We start from the raw sequence: 18,876 nt of genomic DNA, 5'->3' as shown, positions 1-18,876 counted from the left end.
AGCCGGGCGCCCGCGGGACGCGCCGCCAGCGCCCTCTCCGCCGGGGGCTCGACGCTCGCCCACCTTTTCCAAATTTAACCATTACCTAAATCCGAAGGGAAATGAGCAAACCTCTCGGATTGGGTGTCAAGGTATTTTCAGCTTCGTTGGGCGTATTTATCCCGAAGTGTTTCCACAACAAGCTATTTCGGGGCAGAGGGGCAGGTTTCGCTCTGCGGACGCCGCGGCCACTCGCCGGGCTCCAGGCCGGCGGCAGCGTCGGCCGGTGATTCACGGCCTCAACCCGGGGGTGGCCAGCCCAAATAGGCGGCGGGGTGGGGGTGGAGGTGTCCCGGGGCAGAGGGGCGGGGAGGCCTCGTTGGAGCTAGGCGCTCCCACTCCCCGGCGCTCCACTCAATCTGTGTCCTGAATCTGTGACTTCTTCTCGCTGCGGAAGTCTCCCGAGAGCCAATAATGGTTCATTTTCTTTTGAATCATTTCTAGTGCCTGGGTGTTGGGCTCTCCGGGCCTCCCCATCCTCCGCAGCCCCACAGAGCAAAAACGCGGAGGACCTCCTGGGAGGGCGGCTGGAAAGGCCAGGCCCCGGGTCCGCCTCCTAGCCCCTTGCGCAAAGGAGCGCGCCCAGACTGGGGGTTGGGGGGCAGGTCTGAGAGGACTAAGAGAGCTACTCCTTAACGCTCAGGAAGTGAAGCTTGTGGTTTTGGGGGCTGAGCTCGGAAGGAGATTAAAAAAAGAGAGAGAGAGAGAGACAACGCAGTGTCTCCCGAAAGCAACTCAGTTTGAAAACTCGGAGCGCAGTGCCGGTGCCCTGACCCCGCAGGTAGGTCCGCTGCGCCCGTTCTGCGCCTGCCCCCCTGGTGGGGGCGGCCGCGGGGACTAACGGGGCACCGCCACTGCGGGGGCGACCAGAGGGCGCTGCCGGGTTCCCGCTGCAGCTGGCCACTGTGCGGGAGCCCCGAGAACCCTTTCCGCAGGGGATTTGGCGCAGGGGAGCAGGATTCATCCGGGAAGGAAACATCTGGTGGGGAGGCGGTGGCAACTGCGATCAGGAGGCTGCCCCTCCGTGCCTCCACTCCCGCCTTCCCAGGCCCAGACAGTGAAGAGAGGCCCTGGCCCGCGTGCGCTCAGGGGGCCGCCCCGCCCTCCCGCCGCCAGCTGCTGCGCGAGGTCGCCTTCCCACGCGCTCAGCCCTCGTCCCTACTACCCAACCCACTCCACTCTCCCAGGGTCGGGTAGGGCCAACCCGGCATGCGAGAGAGGAGCGGGGCTCCGCCTGGGTGGAGAGGCCGCCTCTGTGCTCGCCTCATCCCGCGCGGTGCCAGCCGGCGCAGGCTCTGCGCCCGCGCTGACAATTCCCCCTGCCTCCCCACCTCCTCCGACCCACCTCGCGCCGACGCAGACCCAAACCTCAGCAGGGCCCTCAAGACCGTTTCGCCCCATTTTCCTTTACCTCTGAGTTTCATGGCTGCCTAAGGAATTCGTTTTTGCGTTTGTGGTGTCTATAAGGCCGAAGTGGCGGCTCACGCAGAGGCCCAGGGAAAACTGTGGTGGCAGGACTGCGCCCTGGGGCAGCCCCAGCACCCCCAAGCCTCCTGAAGTCCCGATCCTAGGGGCGGACTCAGACCGTGGCGGGTGGCACCCTCACTCCCAGGGGCCTTCTGGCTCTTAGGACTCCGGAAAGGTCCCTTGGGATTCCGATAGACGTCCCAGACGACTCTTCTCCCAAGCCTGTCCCCACTCCACAGTGGGACGTGGGATGCCCTCTAGGGAACGAGTCCCTGAGAACTCGTTTTCAGCTCGGAGCGCCAACAGGTAGTCTTAGTGTCCTGCATCCTGCTCTGAGAGCCGCGTAGCTCCTAGTCTGGCAGCCTAAGACGCGCGAAGGCCAAGGACGAGATCCTTGTCCCCGCCTGTGGTCCCCCAGCACCCTTGTTACTGAACTAGCCTAGACCATGGAGAGCTGCTGTACCCCCAAGAGCCTGCAGCTCCCAGGTGAACGCGGCGCCCATCGCCTTCACTCCGAGAGGAAGGCAAATTTCGAGTTCCCTAGACCTCCTTGCCTGCCTGGTTCCGCCCCCGAGCGGCCCCAAGCGGAGCTGGAGGCTCTGCCCCGCCTCACCGCCGGGCTCAGGTTTCGACCCCGGGATTAGGTGAACTGATTGGGGGTTAATGAGAGCGGCGCGGCGGGCAGCTAGCTCCCTCCCAGGCCCGCTCCTGGACCCCGGCGCACTGGCCGTGGCAGCGCATCCTGCGCTCTCCGCGTTGGATAATCTGTTGTTTCTCCGCGGACTACAGACGCCGGGCAGTTCACAGCCATCGCGCACAAGTCGGGCTCGACTTCCCCTAGACAAGGTTTTCGGTGAGCAGAACGAAAAAATGCTTTTTCCTAGGACTTGGTTTCCGAGGTTAGGTCTCGCCCCAGACTCTGCTTGCCCCCGCCGCACTCGCGTCTCCAGGCCAACCTTTTCCTCGCTTGAGGAGCGAGGGAGATCACGGGTATGCGAGTTCCACCCGGGGCCGGGGTCAGTCCTCTGCCATCTCCCCTCCCGCCACCTTCCTGTTCCTCTTCTCTTCTGCCTTCCTTCTCCAGCCTCTGCTGCTCTCAGCCCCTCTGCTGCTCTCTCCCAACCTCTGCTCAGCCAGCCTAGTGCGCCCCTCCTCTCCCACCACCCGCCTTCGGTTTGTAGCGGGCTCTTGGAGTGCTTGGCTTGTAGCCCCTTCTTGGTCCCCGATCCCTCGGCCCTGGAGTGATCAGCCCGTCGCTGCTCTACTCCCCAGCCCGAAAACTAGGCCAGGCAGGCAAATGAGTGGTTGAGTTGGGGTAACTGGCCAGTTGGGGACATCGGCTCTCCGGAGAGTTTGACGGAGCGAGTTTTGCTAGGAAAGGGGAGGGGCCAAGGGGTGTGGGCCGAGCAGAAGGAAGAGGCCTGAGCCTCAGCCCCGGGACGGGTTTTACCGCTGAGCTGTGGCGGCGGCGGCGGGCTCGCGCCACCTGTCCGAGTGCCACCTGGTGAGCGCGGCGCAGCGGGGCCAAGCCCCTCCTCCCGCAGGCCTCCCTCGCTCCTCCCCGGCTGAAGCTCTCTTTCCACCCGGCTCCCCAGTCCCCGGCCCAGGAGCGTGCGGACCCGCGTTTCCACAGGGTTCTTCTCTTTTGGCAGGTCTCCGCCTGACTGGGGCAGAGCAAGAATTCGAAGTGACAGTGGGCTGACGGCGGCTCCAGGCAGCGGAGTGGGGAGCGCGCCGGACCACCATGCCGCGTTCGTTCCTTGTCAAGAGCAAGAAGGCTCACAGTTACCACCAGCCGCGCTCCCCGGGACCCGACTATTCCCTCCGCCTGGAGAATGTACTGGCGCCAGGCGGAGCAGGTGCGGGGCGCGCGCGGACCGGGAGGGGCTGCTCTCAGGGACGTAGATTGTGCGCCCTGACACACCATCCCCAAAGGAGCCGGGCAGGGCGACCCTGAAGCCTCCTTTGCTGCCTTTTTTGTTTCCAACCTTCCGGGTCCCTTCCGGGCTCGTCGCCTAGGTGCCACGGCCTCTTTGCTCCGGCCCTCGGATCCGGAAGGGTTCCCGGCCAGGTCTGGGAAAAAAAGAGGACGCCCGGGTGCCACGGGTTGGGGAGGCGCCACTTCAGAACCATTGGCCCCATTCAGGGCTCAGCCTGAGCTCCTATCCTGCCTCCTCTCCGCAGACAGCACCTCGAGCGCAGGAGGGGCGAAGACAGAGCCCCGGGGTCGTTTGTCCCCCGACTCACAGATGACTGAGGCCCCTGACAGAGCCTCCGCATCTCCGGGCAGCTGTGAGGGCAGCGTCTGCGACCGGAGCTCAGAGTTTGAGGATTTCTGGAGGCCTCCGTCGCCCTCTGTGTCTCCAGGTAGGAGCCGGTTGGGAGCTCTGGGGCCGGGGCAGCAGGGTTCCCACGGTGAAAAGTAAACTAACTCAGCTTTGGGTTCAGAGATGCTAAATGGATGGCGGAGGGTCTTTCCGACAGGAGAGCGCGTGTTCGTGGGGTAAGGAGCCCGTAGGGGAGGCATCTGGCTTTTCTGGGACTGCGTCAGCCTGTTTGCGGGGTCTGTTGCTTGGATCCGAGGCGGCGGGACCCGGGTTGTTAATCTCTAACGTTCGTTTGGCGGAGATGGTGGGTGAGAGAAAATAAATGAGTCGTCTCGACAGGCAGCAACCTCGACATTTCGTTTTCTGATCAGTTGACTGCTTAGAAAGAGCTAGGATCCCCAAATCCAGACGCTGGAGTCTCAAACGGAAACCTGGGCAGTCTTTAAAAATTCCTCTGGCTCCCGCAAGCATCGGGCCTGGCAGAGCTGGGCGCTAAACGGGAGGGACGGGTCGGGCCGGAAATCTCTGCCCTCCTCTGAGTTTTTGCAGGCGCGGATTGGGGGCCTGTTTGATTTTTCGTTCGGTGGGGTTGGCCGGCCCAGCCTTAGAGACCAGTCGGTTGGCTACATTTCCAGACAGCAATGGAGTTTTGCGCAAAGTTTTGTGCACTTTGGGTGGGAGTGAGTCGTGGGTTCTGATCGGGGAAGGAGAACACACATTAGCTGCATTCTGCCAGGTGCCTGTTATTTCCAGATTGCCTTTACTAGTTTTAAAAGATAGTCCCAACCCCATCCCTCAGTGTGTTGACCTGGCTAAAGCCATGGCTGCAGCGAATATGTCTGGGAGCCTGCAACCCCATGATTCTTCATGGCTGTGCAGGACACCGCCCTCCAAGACGGGGTGCCGCGGCAATCTCTCCGCGGGAATCTTGGGGTGCATCCTCTCATTAAAACGGCTAGCCTGGAGTGTGCAGTGTGGGAACAGATTTGTAAATCCGTATGCAAATAGGGAAAGGATACGTTGGGTGTCTGGTTGTAGCAGAATTCACGTTGGGCAGCGGCACAGAGGCCTCGAATGTGGGAAAGCTGTGGCACTGGCAGATGGTGGCTAAACCTTGTCAATTCTTCTCTGAGAAATGTGGTTTTTTCACCATCAAGCTATGACAAGAATGAGAATGGGGAGTATGTGGCAGGTAGTTCAAGCTCCAAACTTTCTCCCGCTGTCCCTTTGCTACTTGCACTGGGTATTGAAGGAACTGTTAGGAATGTTAATACTTCCCCGTTTTTTTTCCCAGACAGATGTCTTCGGTAGGCCGGGCTGCATTTTGTTTGTCCTCTCCCTCCTTCCTTATCGATCCCGGAAAGAAAAAAGACGAGTGGGAATCTGTAGGGGCCGGGAGAGTGCTGGCGCTGGGCGCTGGGCAGTCTGCGCAGGAGCGCTGTCGGGCCCTAAGGGGGGCCGCCTTCTCCTGCTCAGCTCAGCTCAGAGCAGTTATCAGCGCAGACGGCGTGGCGCGCTTGTTTTCTTGGCACCGCGAGTTGCTCCGGTCCCACCAGAAAAGACCCTCCTAACGTCGTGCGTTTCCGCTGCCCTGGCACTAAATTTACCCATCTCCTCGACCGATGCCATTTTAATTATCCGTTTGCTGCCCTGCCGCCTGCAGCGATCCTCGAGGTCCCAGAGACCCGGTCCGCGTTTTACTCTGGGGGCGTCAGGGCACCTACCGCGGCGCCTGGCGCACGGAGTACTCCACCAGTGCTGGGCGGCTGGCAGATGCCGCTGGGCGGCGTCCGCCCCGCCGTCTGAAGCCTGACCGGACGCCCCCTTGTGCCTCCACAGCCTCAGAGAAATCGGTGTGCCCGTCGCTGGACGAAGCCCAACCCTTCCCCCTGCCCTTCAAGCCATACTCGTGGAGCGGCCTAGCGGGTTCTGACCTGCGGCACTTGGTGCACAGTTACCGGCCGTGCGCGGCCCTGGAGCGCGGTGCGGGCCTGGGCCTCTTCTGCGAGCGCGCCCCGGAGCCAGGCCACCCCGCGGCGCTCTACGGCCCGGAGCGGGCTGCGGGCGGCGCAGGGGCCGGGGCGCCCGGGGGAGGCAGCGTAGGAGGTGGCGCTGCCGGCGGCGCGGGCCTGGGGCTCTACGGCGACTTCGGGCCCCCGGCGGCAGGGCTGTACGAGCGGCCGACGGCGGCGGCCGGCGGGCTGTACGCTGAGCGCGGCCACGGGCTGCACGCGGACAAGGGCGCCGGCGTCAAGGTGGAGTCGGAGCTGCTGTGCACCCGCTTGCTGCTGGGCGGCGACTCCTACAAGTGCATCAAGTGCAGCAAGGTGAGGCTCCCGCGCGCTTGGCTTAGTTGGCCCCACGCCCCCGCCCCTGGCCCGCGCCCCTCGGCCCCTCTCAGCGGCCTTCTCCCCGGCCCCACCCGCCTCAGGTGTTCTCCACGCCGCACGGGCTCGAGGTGCACGTGCGCAGGTCCCACAGCGGCACGAGACCCTTTGCGTGCGAGATGTGTGGCAAGACCTTCGGGCACGCGGTGAGCCTGGAGCAGCACAAAGCCGTGCACTCGCAGGTAAGCGCGGGGCGCAAGGCCGCGCGCGGCCCTGCTCAGGTTCGCTTTCGGGGATGTTCCGCTTCTCAGTGCAGTACCTGCCACTCTCCGCTTGGCATCTTTTCCCTTGGACGTCCCCGGACTGCCCCCAGTCTCCTCCACCAAGGCACTTTGCCCGGATGTAGGTGTGTAGGGAAAGGTGGCGGGCTCTGGCTTCCAGGCAGCCCTAGAGTTTGGTGTCACATCATTGTAAGCCTCCAGAGGGTGATCCTGATCATTACTTTGGGTTTGAGGAGGGTTTGTATGCACTCTTGCTGCGGATATATCAGATTTATTAGCTCTGGGTTTTGTTTGTTTGTTTGTTTGTTTGTTTGTTTGTTTTTTGCCTCGCTTCTTATCACCAAATGGTTGTCACTTAATCAGCATTGATCCCTCCCAAATGAAAAGAAGGGATGTCAGCTCATTTAGAGTATCCAGCAGCATATTTGTCCTGCTGTTCTTTCATTCATTCCTTTATTAATATTTGTTGTCCAACTTCCAGTTGCTAGGCACGTGAGAATCCTGTAACACATCAGGTCCCTGACAGGATGCCCCCACAGAATTTTTCAGCTTAGCTCAGTGACAGAGAGTAGATAAGCAATTAAGTGTACAAGTAACTATGACAAGAGAATGCTCACGTACAGACTTACTAAAAAGAGCAGTATTCTTCCATCTCTCTCAGCACTGGCCAGAGGGGGCAGTGGTCTCAACTGACTGAGGTCTAAGCCTCCTGTTGAGGAGGGTGGAGAAGTGTTTGTAAATGGGTGTCAAAAAAGCAGGGTGGGGATACATTTTTGCCATGGGGTGTGGAGGGCTGTGGGTGAAAAGTGGGTAGAAAAAGTGTTAAAGGGGAAGAGGGTGGGGTGGAGGGGGTAGAGATTGGAAATAAATCCGGGGAGAGAGAATGATGAGGCAGGCTAAGTGGAAGGGGAGCCCGAAGAAAAGGAGAGCCCTGGCTCTGGGGACTTTATGGTTGGGTTAGTGGTGAGGAGGATGGCAGCCTAGATGCCTGCAGTAGGAATGCCACATCTTTCTATCCACAGGAACGAAGCTTTGACTGTAAGATCTGTGGCAAGAGCTTCAAGAGGTCATCTACGCTGTCCACACACTTGCTTATCCATTCAGACACCCGGCCCTACCCTTGTCAGTACTGTGGCAAGAGGTTCCACCAAAAGTCAGACATGAAGAAACACACCTTCATTCACACTGGTAAGCTGAAGGCCCTTGGCTTGTAGAAAAACACCTGGTGAGGGCTGGAGTGGGGGAGCATTGTTCTTCCCACCAATACAATTCACCTTTCCTGTGATATTCTGGCTGCAGAATGAGCGGTACCTTCCAGACAGAGTTAATCACTGAAGTGTATGCAAGAAAACAAGCAGGCAGATTCTCTTAAGTTTGTTTACGAACAACGTTCTCCCCCAAAGGGGCCTTGATTTGGGGTTGCATCTGAAGAACCACTAAGCTGATCAGCCTCAGGCTCTTTATACTTGCAAAGACTATTTTCCTCCAGCAGTTTAACTGCTGCTCCAACTGCTCAGAGCAGGGTAAGATATGAAGCTCCAGAGATTGAGGACTTTCTGCAGAGCTCCCACCCAGCCTTTTAGGGGAGGGACTTATGTGTGGCCTTTTGGCTGCATTTTTTTTTTTTTTTTTTTTTTTTTTTTTGCAATCTAAGAGCTTATCCTGATTGAGGAGGGAAAAAACAATGGTAAATATTACTGAGCTGTCTGCTAAGCACTTTTCAAGTGCATTGTCTCATTTTATACTCACAAAAACTCTGGGAGGTAGAGACTATTCCATATCTCCATTTTAGAGATGAGGAAAGTGAGGCACGGAAAGATTAGGTAACCTGTCCAGGGCCCCAATAGCAAGTGGCAGGGCCAGGACTTAAATTCAGGTCTGCTTGATTTCAAATATCTATTATCTTGACCACTGGTTACTGTATTTTCAGAGTCATGAAGGTTGGTAGATGTAGAAAACTTCTATTTACTTATTGCTCTTTTCAAAATTTCAGCAAGTTCATGACATAACAATGATAATTCTTTACCTATTATAATACTTTGTTATTTACACATTGCTTTCAAATCTAGCCCTTTTTTGATCCTTACTGCCACCCCATAAAGTAGTCTTGCCATCCTGAAACTCAGGGTGATGCAATGATTTAGCACAGGCCAGGCTAAGAGTAAATCTTGAGGCCATGGAATGCTCTGGCTTCCAATCTTGGACTCTTTCTGCAACATTTTGATTGTGTATAGGTGGCAGTTTTAATGCCAGGTGCAGTCTCTTTAATAGTAAATAATACACTTACAAGGGACCCAGAATTCTGGCTGTTGTATTCTAGAATATGAATACTGATGTAAAGCAAATTCCAGTGTGTTCCAAACACCGACCATTGATGTTTATAAATATGTTTGGGCAGTGTAGATGCCCCCATCAGAAAACTCAGAAAAATATCCTATTTTAATCGTGGACCCTTGTCTGAAATTTCCATGTAACTCACTCCTTTTGAGTAAAAGTATTTAAAACACTTACCAAAATGCAATAGGATCTTGACTGAATGAAACATTAAGTCCTTATCAAACATTTACATCTTAGCTAGAATTTGTTTCTCAGATTTGTTTGACCCTAAAGGGATAGGGTAAGTTTTGATGGGTGCTTCCTTATCAAGGAAATCTGAAACATGAAGACAGAAAGGGGCACAGCAAGAGGGATAGAAGTCTCCTCAAAAACAAACTTCATCTATTGTTGCACTTTTCCAAGACCAAGCCCTGACTATAATGCCATGCTGAGGCTATGTGAAAATGCATGCCATTTACCCAAATGTTAAACAGCACATGGTTTGGGGGGAAAGACCAAACATTTTTTATTTGTTATTTATTAATCTGTGGTGAAGATTTGCTAGGATATAAAGAATCCTTATAAAAAGAAAGTAAAATCAAGATAGAAGGATCAGCCATCTTGAGAAATACTTCGTGACCCAAATGTGGATTTTAAAAATACGACTTTGAGAAATGTCTGTGCTTCAGATACATTCTATTGTCCTTCAAGAGCAAGAAAGAAGACAGGCTCACTGGTCCACACAAACCAACGCCCACTTGGAAACTCAGATTTGAAAACTTCCTCTGAATAAGAACAGAGTCACATGTTTGAAGGACAGGCCCCCACCCCCACATCGAACATCTGCTCTGGGAGCTCTCTGCTTCTAAAGTCAGGGGTGCCTTGCCAGGGTGGATTCAGCTGTGAGTCTGGGCACGTGGCCTTTGCTCTGTTTCCGTTTAGCAGGAAACGGTTTGAGGCCTTTTGCTGGGAACCCCCACTCAGAAAGTCTCCCTTTCACCTGGTGCACCCATGACTTCCCAGGACTTGAGTTGCAACACGTCACCCTCCACGTCACTTAAAGGCCTCAGACTGCGTTGCAGCCAGCTGCTGCTAAGAGCATGTGGGTCACATTGAGTCCCCTCTAGCTTTATCATAGACTCATACTTCCTCTCCTCCCCTCCTCCATCCCTGCAGGTGAGAAGCCCCACAAATGCCAGGTGTGTGGGAAGGCATTCAGCCAGAGCTCCAACCTCATCACCCACAGCCGCAAGCACACAGGCTTCAAACCCTTTGGCTGTGACCTTTGTGGGAAGGGCTTCCAGAGGAAGGTGGACCTCAGGCGGCACCGGGAGACACAGCATGGGCTCAAATGAGGGCCCTGGCTGGCTGCAAGCAGCAAGCATTACACAACACTACGGAGGGCAGCCTCCCCACTTGCTATCATCCACTTCCGACATTTCAGGCCCTCGGAGCCAGTCCGAAGATCCCAGCAAGGTGAGCCCCTCCACCTTACTTCCTGGAACTGCAAGAGGGGATAAATTACCTTTACAAAGTTCAGCCCAGAGCGGGAACCAAGTAACTTACTGGGCTGTGAACACGCCGAATAGGCTCCCCCACACCAGAAGGAAGACTCAAAAGTCAAGAGGGGCTCAGATAAAATCCTGGGCTCTGCAGTTCTCATTCCCAGCCCTGCTCCACAGACAGGACAACCCTTCAGGTTTCTTTCCTTCTCCTGACCTACCCCAGATACTTGTGTGGAAGAGGAGGAATCACCATTTACAAGGTTGACACGTGCTAATGTTTTTATCTAGAATGAAAAATGAGTGTTACTTTTTTTTTTCTTTCTGGGGAGTCTGTTAACCCCTTTCTATTGGGTGCTGCCTGTAAATCTTGGAAGAATCAATTCTCCCACTTGAAGAATGGTTCAGAAACTGATTTGGGGAAGGAGTTTCATACTTTTGAAATGACAAAACACGCTGTCCAGCTTGTTTCTTTTTTTTTAATTTTTTTTTTTTAACGTTAATCTATTCCCAAGACAGAGAGAGACAGAGCATGAACGGGGGAGGGTCAGAGAGAGGGAGACACAGAATCCAAAACAGGCTCCAGGCTCTGAGCTGTCAGCACACAGCCCGGCGCGGGGCTCGAACTCACAGACTGCGAAATCATGACCTGAGCCGAAGTCGGCTGCCCAACCGACCGAGCCACCCAGGCGCCTCCAGCCTGTTTCAAGAGGGAGCAGAAGAAAAAAAATCACTTGGTGGTGAGAGGAGAGGAGAGTCCTTCCTGCAGGAGGCTGTGAAGACTTCATCAGAGCAGCACCTCTGGACAACAAACCATCTGTTCACTCAGCAAGTGTTTATTGACCACAGGCTGCAGGCCTAGATATCAGGGAGCCAGAGATTAAAGGTATGGCCCTTGCCCCTGCCCTTCAAAAGCTAACAGTTGCACCTCTGAGTGGCTGGGTCTGATTTTTCCCTCCAAAGGAATTCGGAGAAGACAAATAGAATCTTGAACCTTCTTTTCTGACATATTTGGATTTTATCAAGCATAAACAAACAAAAAAGGCTGAACAGATACTTCCAAGATTTGTGTGTATATTCAGTTTTTGATTGTTACACTGATATTTTTAAGATGTCTAAGCTAGCAGGCATGTGAAGTGATCTTCCGTGTGTACTAGAAGGACACAAAGTGGTATTTTTACGTTGATGAGGTTTGTAAATGTTTTTAGATCTTCTGGAGTGCATTTTGTTTGTTAATACATATTTATTAGAGTGATGTTTTAAGTTAATAAAGTATTGAGACTCTTACCTATGGCTTCTCATTTAGGTAAGGAATTTGGAAAAGACTTGTTTTAGTCCATAGTGGGAGTTGGTCCTGAAGAAGCTATAGTGAGGTATTAAAAGTAAAGCAGACGAGCCAATCTCCAGAAGAGAGTAAGATCCAATTGCTCGGATTTTCATATGCTTTTCCCTTCTATACCTCAAAAATCCTTCTTCCTTAACAGAAAAACTAGGTATACAAAACTAAGCTCCTGTCTTATAGAGTCCCTGATGGTCCTCATATACATAGATCCTTCTGAGGACCTCAGGGTTGTTTTTGTTTGTTTGTTTTTTGTGTTTTGTTTTGTTTATAGGTCAGAAGGCTCCCATATGAATAAAGAAATCACAGTTCGTGGGTCCAGAAATTGAGTCTTAGTCACAGCTCTGTCACCAACATGCTGTGTGACTTAGGCAACTCCTTTGGCCTCCCTGATTCCAGTTTCCTTGACCATAAAATGGGGATATGGTTCTGTCATCCTAATCCAACCCTGCCTGCTTTGATTCTGTGGAGACTGGAGGGGATAGAAAGTGTGTGATATTGGTTAGTTGCCTCACCTACTGCAAGTCTAAATATAAAGATGCATCAGGGGAGGGGTAGTAAAATTGGAATTTGAATTATTTCTGGCTCTATCCCACCTGTGGGAATTTCTTGCATGAATCAGTCCTTAAGAAAATGAAACTAGAATAAGGTCCTGGCCTAAATTCCAACTACCTGTGCTCATTCTAACATCTCTCAGCCAAGGTATGCATGGCCTGTGGTGACCACCAGTAGATTGTGCATTTCGATTCAAATCAATTTCACACATACTGATTGAGAGCCTAGTATGTGCCTGGCACTGTTCTAGGTGGTTGGGTACGGCAGTGAGCACAGTGTCCTATGGAGCTTTATTTACTTTGTCACTGCTGAATCTTCAGCTCCCAGAACAGTGCCTGTCACACCAATAGGAGATCAGTAGGTATTTGCTGAGGTAGTAGGTAAATAAGCAGAGAAAATAAAATTCTGCTTAACTCTGACCAGCTCTGCTTTCTAGAGCACAATGGAAAGATAAATTGCTTGAAACTTTAGGAAACCAACTGAACACATAGGACGCTCTCTGAGTTGGTGGGTAAGGGGGCAAGACTGCTTTTCTCCAGTCTCTCTAAATCTCAGTCCTTGGCTGTGCTTAGTTGGTTTTCAACACCATGTCTTTCCATGTCAGTTTACTCTCATTCAAAATTTACATTTGTTTATAATGCAGTTGAAGATAATTTTCCAGAACTGATGGTTGAACAGTTACAGCATCCAGAAACCTCTTCCTAGTGTCCTGGGAAACAAAACTCCCAGGGAATAAAGATCACAAAATGTCCTTCGCACAGAATTCACTGTGCATACTGGTTGATTATTTCCAACTGGTTTGAAAAGTAAAGAAGTTGGCGTCAAGAGGTAAGTAGACTGATTGAAATCTAGTTATCTGTCCTGTCCTTCTCTGATGACATTTAGAACTCTGGGGCCATTTTCATAATCCTTGTTTTTGCTATAAATGAGAAGTTGTAATTTTGATGTTAACAGTACGCCTTTTTAAGAAAAAAATATATCTTGATATCCTCAGTTCAGAATCAAAACAAATTATTGCACCTGTTACTGTGTGAAATTTGAAGATTGCAAATATCTCTCTTAATGTTATTACTTGCCTCCATTAAAAATAGATTGTGAATATTCCATGTCACATTATTCATGAGGCAGGCTCTATGCCTTTTGTCTGCTGGAGTAACAGTAGAAAGGGTAACAAGAGACACCAGAGCACACCTTTGTTTCTTTCACTAAATTTTTAATAACGCCTCCAGCTAGCCAGTTGGTGAAGCTCAGCTCTCGCATAAAAGTGGAAAAGCACAGCTATCTCAGAGAAGACCAACTCTTTCACTAGCTAATTTCAGGTTGCGTTCGTCTACACCAGAGATGATTAAATTACCTATCAAGTGTGCCTAGCTATCAGGATTCAGGCCACCTAAAAGGTGAATTTCATCTGATTGATTTGAGACACGAATGGAACAATTGAGTTTTAAAAGCCCCACCTTAATTAAAGGCATAGCAAAGTATCTCTCCCAGACGAATTCTTGACTGCTATTGCCCTTGAAAATTGGGTGGCAATAGTGATTTGACCCACATCATTTTGTTGTGTGCCTGTTTTATAACCTGGTCGTTTAACAGAAAGAAAAGAATTTAGAGGAAGGCCTAAAAGGATGTGACTTTGTACTGTACATTTCTAGAGAACTATTTGTTTAAATCTCTGCTGCTATATTATTTTTACAGTAAAAAGTTTTTTTAAAAAGGTTTTATTTTAGCAACATTCCATTTGTTAAATTAAAAAACTTTTTAATAAAAAAGTTAAGTGTCACCCCAAACCCTTCTAGCTTGGAAGGTTATGCGTAGCTTATTTTCAGTGTTGCTTTCCAATCTTTACCCACGTGTGTGTATATTTATATTTTTATATTTTTAACCCTGTGATCAGGGGAATTTACAATTTATGTCTAGATAGCTCATATTTATTTGTAATATGGACACATAAAACTGAAATATTTATATTTTACAATGAGAATTTTGACAATTTTTATGGTTAAGTTTTATTGAAATTTTAGTATTTATCAGGATTTCATCAGTAATTAAGATCCTGAAGTTTTACTTTGAAGTTATTCACTTTTTAATTTGTTTTAATGTTTATTTATTTTTGAGATAGAGAGAAAGACAGAGCACGAGTGAGGAGAGAGGCAGAGAGAGAGGGAGACACAGAATCCAAAGCGGATTCCGGGCTCTGAACTGTCAGCACAGAGCCCGATGCGGGGCAGGAACTCACAAGCCATGAGATCATGACCTGAGCCAAAGTGGGACACTTAACTGACTGAGCCACCAGGCACCCCAAAGTTATTCACTTTTTAAATAAAGCATTAAAAAAATTTTTTTTTAACATTTATTTATTTTTGAGACAGAGAGAGACAGAGCATGAACAGGGGAGGGGCAGAGAGAGAGGGAGACACAGAATCTGAAACAGGATCCAGGCTCCGAGCTGTCAGCACAGAGCCTGACGCGGGGCTTGAACTCACGGACCGTGAGATCATGACCTGAGCTGAAGTTGGACGCTTAACTGACGGAGCCACCCAGGCGCCCCTAAAGAAAGCATTTTAACATATGGGAAATTATAAATAATATAATAAACATAATTCTGCCATATTTACTTTGGGTTTTATTTTTAAAATAAAACATTACAGACATGGTTGAATATCCTCTGGAATATATTCCTCCCTAACACCATTCCCTTTCTTCTCTCCTCAGAGGCATCTAGTTTACCAAAGTTGGTACATATCATTGCCATGACTATTTTTATACCTTTATTTATACATATTACCATAAACTATATATAATACTACTTAGCATGTTTTAACTTAATATAAATGGTATCATAGTGTATGTATCCTTCTGCACCTTACTTTTTTTTTTCTCTATATTTTATTTTTGAGATTTGTCCATTTGGTACATGCAGTATTCTTCATTTCTTTAAATGCTGCATAAAGAATTCTGTTGTATGAATACTTGGTGATTATTTTTGTATTCTCCTGTTGGGAGAGTTTTAGTTATTTCCAATTTTCTCTCTTAACAGATAATTCTGAAGCAAACAATCTTTCACATATCTCCTTGTGAGCGAGATTCTTTAGGGTATATTCCTGGGAGAGTGGAAATGATGGATATTACCAAGTTACTCTCCAAAGTGGTTATACCAATTTACATTCCCACCAACAGTGTAGGAAAATTCCTGTTTCTCTGCACCTTACCAACAGTTGATCTTGTCAGACTTTAAAAATGTTTGCCAATCAGATGGATGTGAAGTGTTATTGTAATTTGCGTTTCCTGATTCTTAGTGAGGTTGAGCATCCTTTCATAAGTTTATTGGTCTGACAGGTTTCCTTTCCTGTGAGATGCCTTTTCATGTTCTTTGTCCATTTTTGGTTGGGTTGTTTGCTTTATATCAATTTATATTTTACAATATATTCTAAATAGTCATTGTTCTGTTAAATGTGTTGTCCACATGTCCCAGTCTATAGCTTGCCTTTTTGTTTTGGTGGAAGGGAGGATTTGCTTGTTTTTTGTGTTAATGTACTCAAATATATCAGTCTTTGGTTTGTGGTTTATGCTTTTTATATCCTAATTCAGAAATTCTTCCCTGATTGGTGGTCATAAGCTCATTCCCTATGTTTTCTAAAAACATTAAAATATTTACTTATAAAATTAGCTTTTTTCTTTATTTTTAAAATTTAAATTCAAATTAGTTAACATATAGTGTAATAATGATTTCAGGGATAGAATTTAGTGATTCATCACTTACACATGACACCCACTGTTCATCCCAACAAATGCCCTCTTTAATGCCCATCATCCATTTAGCCCACCTCCCCATCCCCCTCCCCTCCAGCAACCCTCAGTTTGTTCTCTGTATTTAAGAGTCTCTTATGGTTTGTCTCCCTCTCTGATAACATTAGCTTTTTAATCTACTTATATGTTATGATATGAAATAGAATCTAACTAAAATTTTTATTGCCAACACAGATAACCAATTACTCCAACATTATTGCGGATTACATCCTTTTCCCTTGAAACGTAAAGCCACCTCTGTCATATATCAAGTTTCTATTTCTGTATGGTTCTTTGGGCTCCCTAATTTGTTCCATTGGTCATTTTATCTATCTGTATGCCAAAGCCATAGTATCTTAATTAAACCTAAAATAAACTCTTAGTAACTAGTAGGAAAGGTTTCCCTCTGACCTGTTTTGTTCTCATCAGGAATAGCTTGGCTACCTTTGTCTGTTTGCTCTTGCTTGTGAAAAACTATGTTGGATTTTTTTATTTGTACTATATTTATTATTTAATTGGGAATGGAAATCTTTTTGATATTGATTCTTCCTATCCAAAAATAAGGAAGGTATATTACTCATTCATTTAGGTCTTCTTTTATGTCTTTTAATAACATTTAATTTTTGTCATAATTTCGTCTTTTTTTGGTTCATTGCTCTTATAATTATTTTTTAAAACTGCATTTCCTAACTATCTGCTGCTGGTGTGTGGGAACAAAATTATTATTTTTTTGTATATTGATCTTGTATCCTGTAACTTTGCTGAACCTTCTTTTTAGTGTATTGTAGATCATTTCAGATTTTCTATGTAAGACAGTCATAAAATATGCAAACGATTGTTTGCTTTGTTGAAAGGCTTGTTTGGCCTTTCTAACATACTCTTCTTGACTTGCTGCAGTAGACAAGGCTGCATCGAACAGGAGCAGAATAAGAGACATCCTTGTTTTATTTCTGACTTCCAGGGAAATGCTTTGTTTTTTTTTAATTTTTTTTTAATGTTTATTTATTTTTGAGACAGAGAGAGACAGAGCATGAATGGGGGAGGGGCAGAGAGAGAGGGAGACACAGAATCGGAAGCAGGCTCCAGGCTCCGAGCCATCAGCCCAGAGCCTGACGCGGGGCTCGAACTCACAGACCGTGAGATCGTGACCTGAGCTGAAGTCGGACGCTCAACCGACTGAGCCACCCAGGCGCCCCTAAATGCTTTTAATTTTTCACAATTTAGTGTGCTATTTTGGGTAGGTTTTGGTAGACAACTTTTTAAAAATTGGGTTAATAATTTCTGTTTGGTAAGAATTTCTGCTTGTATGCCTGGGCATTTAATTTTATTATATAATTTTGGGGCATCTGTTGAGAAAAGTGTGTTATTTCTAAATCTGATGGGTTTTATTCTTTACTTTGTCAATGTGGTGAATGATATTTATAGATATTCTAGTGTTAAACTATCCTTTCATTGCTGGGGGTGGGGAACAAGTTGAGACTTGGTTATTTTTTAAAAACTACATTACTGATTTGGTTTGTGAACTGTATCTTTTTAATTTTAGAAAGAGAGGAGAGTGCGAGCATGGGAGAGGGGAAGATGGAGAAAGAGAGAGACAGAAAGAGACAGAGAATCTTAAGCATCCCATGGAGCCTGATGTGGGGCTGGATCCCACAACCCTGGGATCATGACCTGAGCCCCTGGTTTGCTGAATTTTATTTAGGATTTTTGCATTTATGCTTATTGGTGAAATTGGCTTAATCTTTCTTCCTTATACTACCCATATGTGGTTTTGATATCAAGGTTTAACTCATTTCAAAATGAATAGGGCAGCATTTCCTCTTTTTTTGTTTTCTGGAACAATTTATGGAAGATTGAGATTATATGTTCCTTGAGTATTTGATAGAACTTATCTGGGCCTTTATGTGTGCACATGCATGCGTGTGTGTGTGTGTGTGTGTGTGTGCACATAAAGGGAAAGAAGAGAGTATATATATATATATATATATATATATATACTATATATACATATGTATATGTATATATGTGTATATATATATATATATATATATATATATATATATATATATATATTATTCTCAAGTTAGTTAACATACGGTGTAGTCTTGGCTTCAGGAATAGAACCCAGTGATTCATCTCTTACATATGACACCTAGTGCTCATCCTGAAAAGTGCCCTTCTTAATGCCCATCACCCATTTAACCCATTCCCCACCCTCCCCACCCCCATCAACCCTCAATTTGTTCTCTGTATTTAAGAGTCTCTTATGGCTTGCTTCCTTCTCTGTTTTTATCTTATTTTTCCTTCACTCCCCGTATGTTTATCTGTTAAGTTTTTAAAATTCCACATATGAGTGAAATCATATGATATCTGTCTTTCTCTGACTGACTTATTTTGCTTAGCATTATAGAGGAGGTTATATGTTAAGCTTTAGTGACAACATGTCTATTTCGATTTTTGCTTTCTTCTTAAATGAGCTGTGATAGATTATATATTTCAGGAAATGTTCTGTTTCTTCTAAGTATTCAAATTAATTGCCACCATATTAAAAATCAATCATTATGAAAACAGTATGAAATAGTAGAAAAAAATCATAGTATTCTTGATGCAAAAAAAATCTCATATACCTATAATTATGTTCAGTACTTCACTGTGGTATTGTTTTTTTGTGCCATTATCTTTTTTCTTAACAATTTTGTCAAAGGTCTCTATATTATTAGTTCTTACAGCATATTTTCATTGTCATTTATTTTTACATTTTACCTAATAAGATTCCTTACTTGACAGATGTATTAGAAGCGCATTTAAAATTTGTAATTATTTTTTCCAGTAATTTTTTATTAGTGAATTATAATTACATTTTAATCAGAGAACATGACCTGCATATTAATTCTCTGATATTTGCTGAGATTTACTTTGTAGCCTTATCCTTGGTCA

The 18,876-nt window shown here is 47.6% G+C and overlaps 1 protein-coding gene across 4 annotated transcripts; it reads left to right on the top strand.

Annotated features, from left to right (window-relative positions):
• Positions 1-678: 678 nt before the first annotated feature.
• On the top strand, positions 679-11,546 carry GFI1 (growth factor independent 1 transcriptional repressor). Of its 4 annotated transcripts, none has more exons than XM_027058599.2 (7): positions 680-820; positions 3,159-3,365; positions 3,691-3,873; positions 5,673-6,160; positions 6,265-6,402; positions 7,464-7,629; positions 9,934-11,546. In XM_027058599.2, the coding sequence occupies exons 2-7, from the start codon at positions 3,251-3,253 to the stop codon at positions 10,110-10,112; spliced, it is 1,269 nt and encodes a 422-aa protein (XP_026914400.1). In that variant the 5' UTR covers positions 680-820; positions 3,159-3,250; the 3' UTR covers positions 10,113-11,546. The 4 variants fall into 4 exon arrangements, with proteins under 4 accessions (XP_053070421.1, XP_026914400.1, XP_026914401.1 ...); XM_027058600.2 differs by having other exon boundaries at positions 757-2,359; XM_053214445.1 differs by lacking the exon at positions 680-820 and adding an exon at positions 2,379-3,010.
• Positions 11,547-18,876: the final 7,330 nt, after the last annotated feature.

The sequence above is a fragment of the Acinonyx jubatus genome, chromosome C1 (assembly GCF_027475565.1).
Source record: "Acinonyx jubatus isolate Ajub_Pintada_27869175 chromosome C1, VMU_Ajub_asm_v1.0, whole genome shotgun sequence".
NCBI classification, from domain to species: Eukaryota; Metazoa; Chordata; class Mammalia; order Carnivora; family Felidae; genus Acinonyx; species Acinonyx jubatus.
Note: the sequence above shows the minus strand (reverse complement) of the source record. Positions and strands in the feature narration are given on the sequence as shown.

Bases quoted from the DNA above. Each gene is read 5' to 3' on its own strand.
- GFI1 (XM_027058599.2), top strand. From the start codon at position 3,251: ATGCCGCGTTCGTTCCTTGTCAAGAGCAAGAAGGCTCACAGTTACCAC. The intron at 3,366-3,690 runs GTGCGGGGCGCG...TCCTCTCCGCAG, and splicing joins ACTGGCGCCAGGCGGAGCAG to ACAGCACCTCGAGCGCAGGA. The intron at 3,874-5,672 runs GTAGGAGCCGGT...GTGCCTCCACAG, and splicing joins GTCGCCCTCTGTGTCTCCAG to CCTCAGAGAAATCGGTGTGC.